Raw genomic sequence first — 1,742 nt, 5'->3', positions numbered from 1 at the left:
ATTATTAAGAGTTGCATATGGGAGACAGCAGGTGGCCTGGTGGTTAATGAACTGGACTCCCACGTAGCCAATTATAATTTCAGTCCCAGAACTAGTGACATGCTTTCTTACTTTCCCTCTCTCTCTCTCTCTCTCACTCCATCTCTCAGGTCAAATCAAATCATAACAACAAAATTAAATAATTATTTCATAATTAGACATGTTTTTAAAAAGTTGTGTATCATTTTATGAGATAATGATACTTTTAAAGTATTTAGCATTTATGATACAAGGCTAGGAATTACATTGGGAAAGTAGAAAAATACTTTTAGAAATGGCTGGATATGAGAGAGTGTAGAAAGTATAGACATGTTCTTTCACAATCTGATCAGAGAATCACAGATCTTAATGCCAAGGCTTTAAACTGCAATCGTGGGCATTATTTCAGCTCCAGGCCAATGATCTTTTCACAATTTCCTTCCAAAGACTATTTTCAGGGCCCTCTTTATGTCTTTATTTCTCAGACTGTAGATGAAGGGGTTCAGCATGGGGGTGACCACAGTGTACATCACCGAGGCTGCTGCACTTGAGTGTGAGCTGGGGGAAGTGCCAGCACTAAGATACACTCCTAAGACTGTACAATAAAATAAGGAGACAACGGAGAGGTGAGAGGCACAGGTGGAAAATGCTTTGTACTTCCCCTGAGCTGATGAGATTGCACGAATGGAGGAAACTAATTTAGAGTAAGAGTAAAAGATCCCAGTGAGGGGACCACCAGCCAGCAGCACAACTGCAAAATAGGTCACCATGTCATTAAGAAAGGTGTCAGAGCAGGCAAGGTGGACCACCTGAATCAGTTCACAGAAAAAGTGGGGGATTTCCACCTGTGTACAGAAGGACAGCCGCAAGGCCATTAGGCTATGTAACAAGGAATGCAGGGCACTCATGGTCCAGGATGCCAGAACCAGCTTTCCACAGAGCCAGGGGTTCATGATGACCGTGTAGTGCAGGGGGTGACAGATGGCCACATACCGGTCATAGGCCATCACAGTCAGGAGGAAGTCATCTACCCCTGCAAAGAGAAGGTAAAAGAACATCTGGGTGATGCAGCCTGCATAGGTGATGACCTTGCTCTGTGTCTGGATGTTCACCAGCATCTTTGGGACAGTGGTGGAGGTAAGACAGATGTCAGTAAAGGACAGGTTGGAGAGGAAGAAGTACATGGGGGTGTGCAGGTGGGAGTCTGAGATGGTGGCCAGGATGATGAGCAGGTTTCCACACACAGTGATCAGGTACATGGAGAGGAAAAGCCCAAATATGAGGGGTTGCAATTCTGGTTCTTCTGAAAATCCCAGAAGAAGAGGTTCTGACATTTGCGTATCATTTCCTGGTTCCATGGTGACTCCCTGAAAAGAGGAAAATAAGATGGTTAATTTCCCATGAACGAGTATTATTCACATAGTTGAAATGACGTAGTTAGTCTTCTTAAGTCACAAAGTTATGTTTTATATTTTGCTGTGGATCTAATGCTCTTTGGGTTTTTATGTTGCCATCTCTGCTTAGGACTTCCTATCTCACTTTTTGTTCCTATAGATCAAGTATAGTACAGGTTAACTTATTTATTCATAAATAATCATTGTACACATTATGGAATGCAACTTGATTTCTCCATTAGTTTTTTGTTCTTTATTTTTGTCATAGGGCACATACACTCATCAGACAGACAGAGAGGGAGTGAAGGAAAGTGAGAAATCACATGCCAG

At 42.4% G+C, this 1,742-nt stretch overlaps 1 protein-coding gene across 1 annotated transcript; it reads right to left on the bottom strand.

The window, feature by feature from the left end:
- Positions 1 to 446: 446 nt before the first annotated feature.
- Positions 447 to 1,376, bottom strand: LOC102475792 (olfactory receptor 7A5). The gene has a single exon (XM_006167160.1). It carries the CDS (start codon positions 1,374 to 1,376, stop codon positions 447 to 449), a length of 930 nt encoding a protein of 309 aa, XP_006167222.1.
- Positions 1,377 to 1,742: the final 366 nt, after the last annotated feature.

This window comes from Tupaia chinensis, unplaced genomic scaffold (assembly GCF_000334495.1).
Source record: "Tupaia chinensis unplaced genomic scaffold, TupChi_1.0 Scaffold144532_1, whole genome shotgun sequence".
NCBI lineage: Eukaryota > Metazoa > Chordata > Mammalia > Scandentia > Tupaiidae > Tupaia > Tupaia belangeri.
The sequence above is the reverse complement of the archived record's forward strand: the minus strand, read 5'-3'. Positions and strand labels throughout refer to the sequence as shown.

Excerpts from the sequence above, each read along its gene's own strand:
- LOC102475792 (XM_006167160.1), bottom strand. The coding sequence starts at position 1,376 with ATGGAACCAGGAAATGATACGCAAATGTCAGAACCTCTTCTTCTGGGA.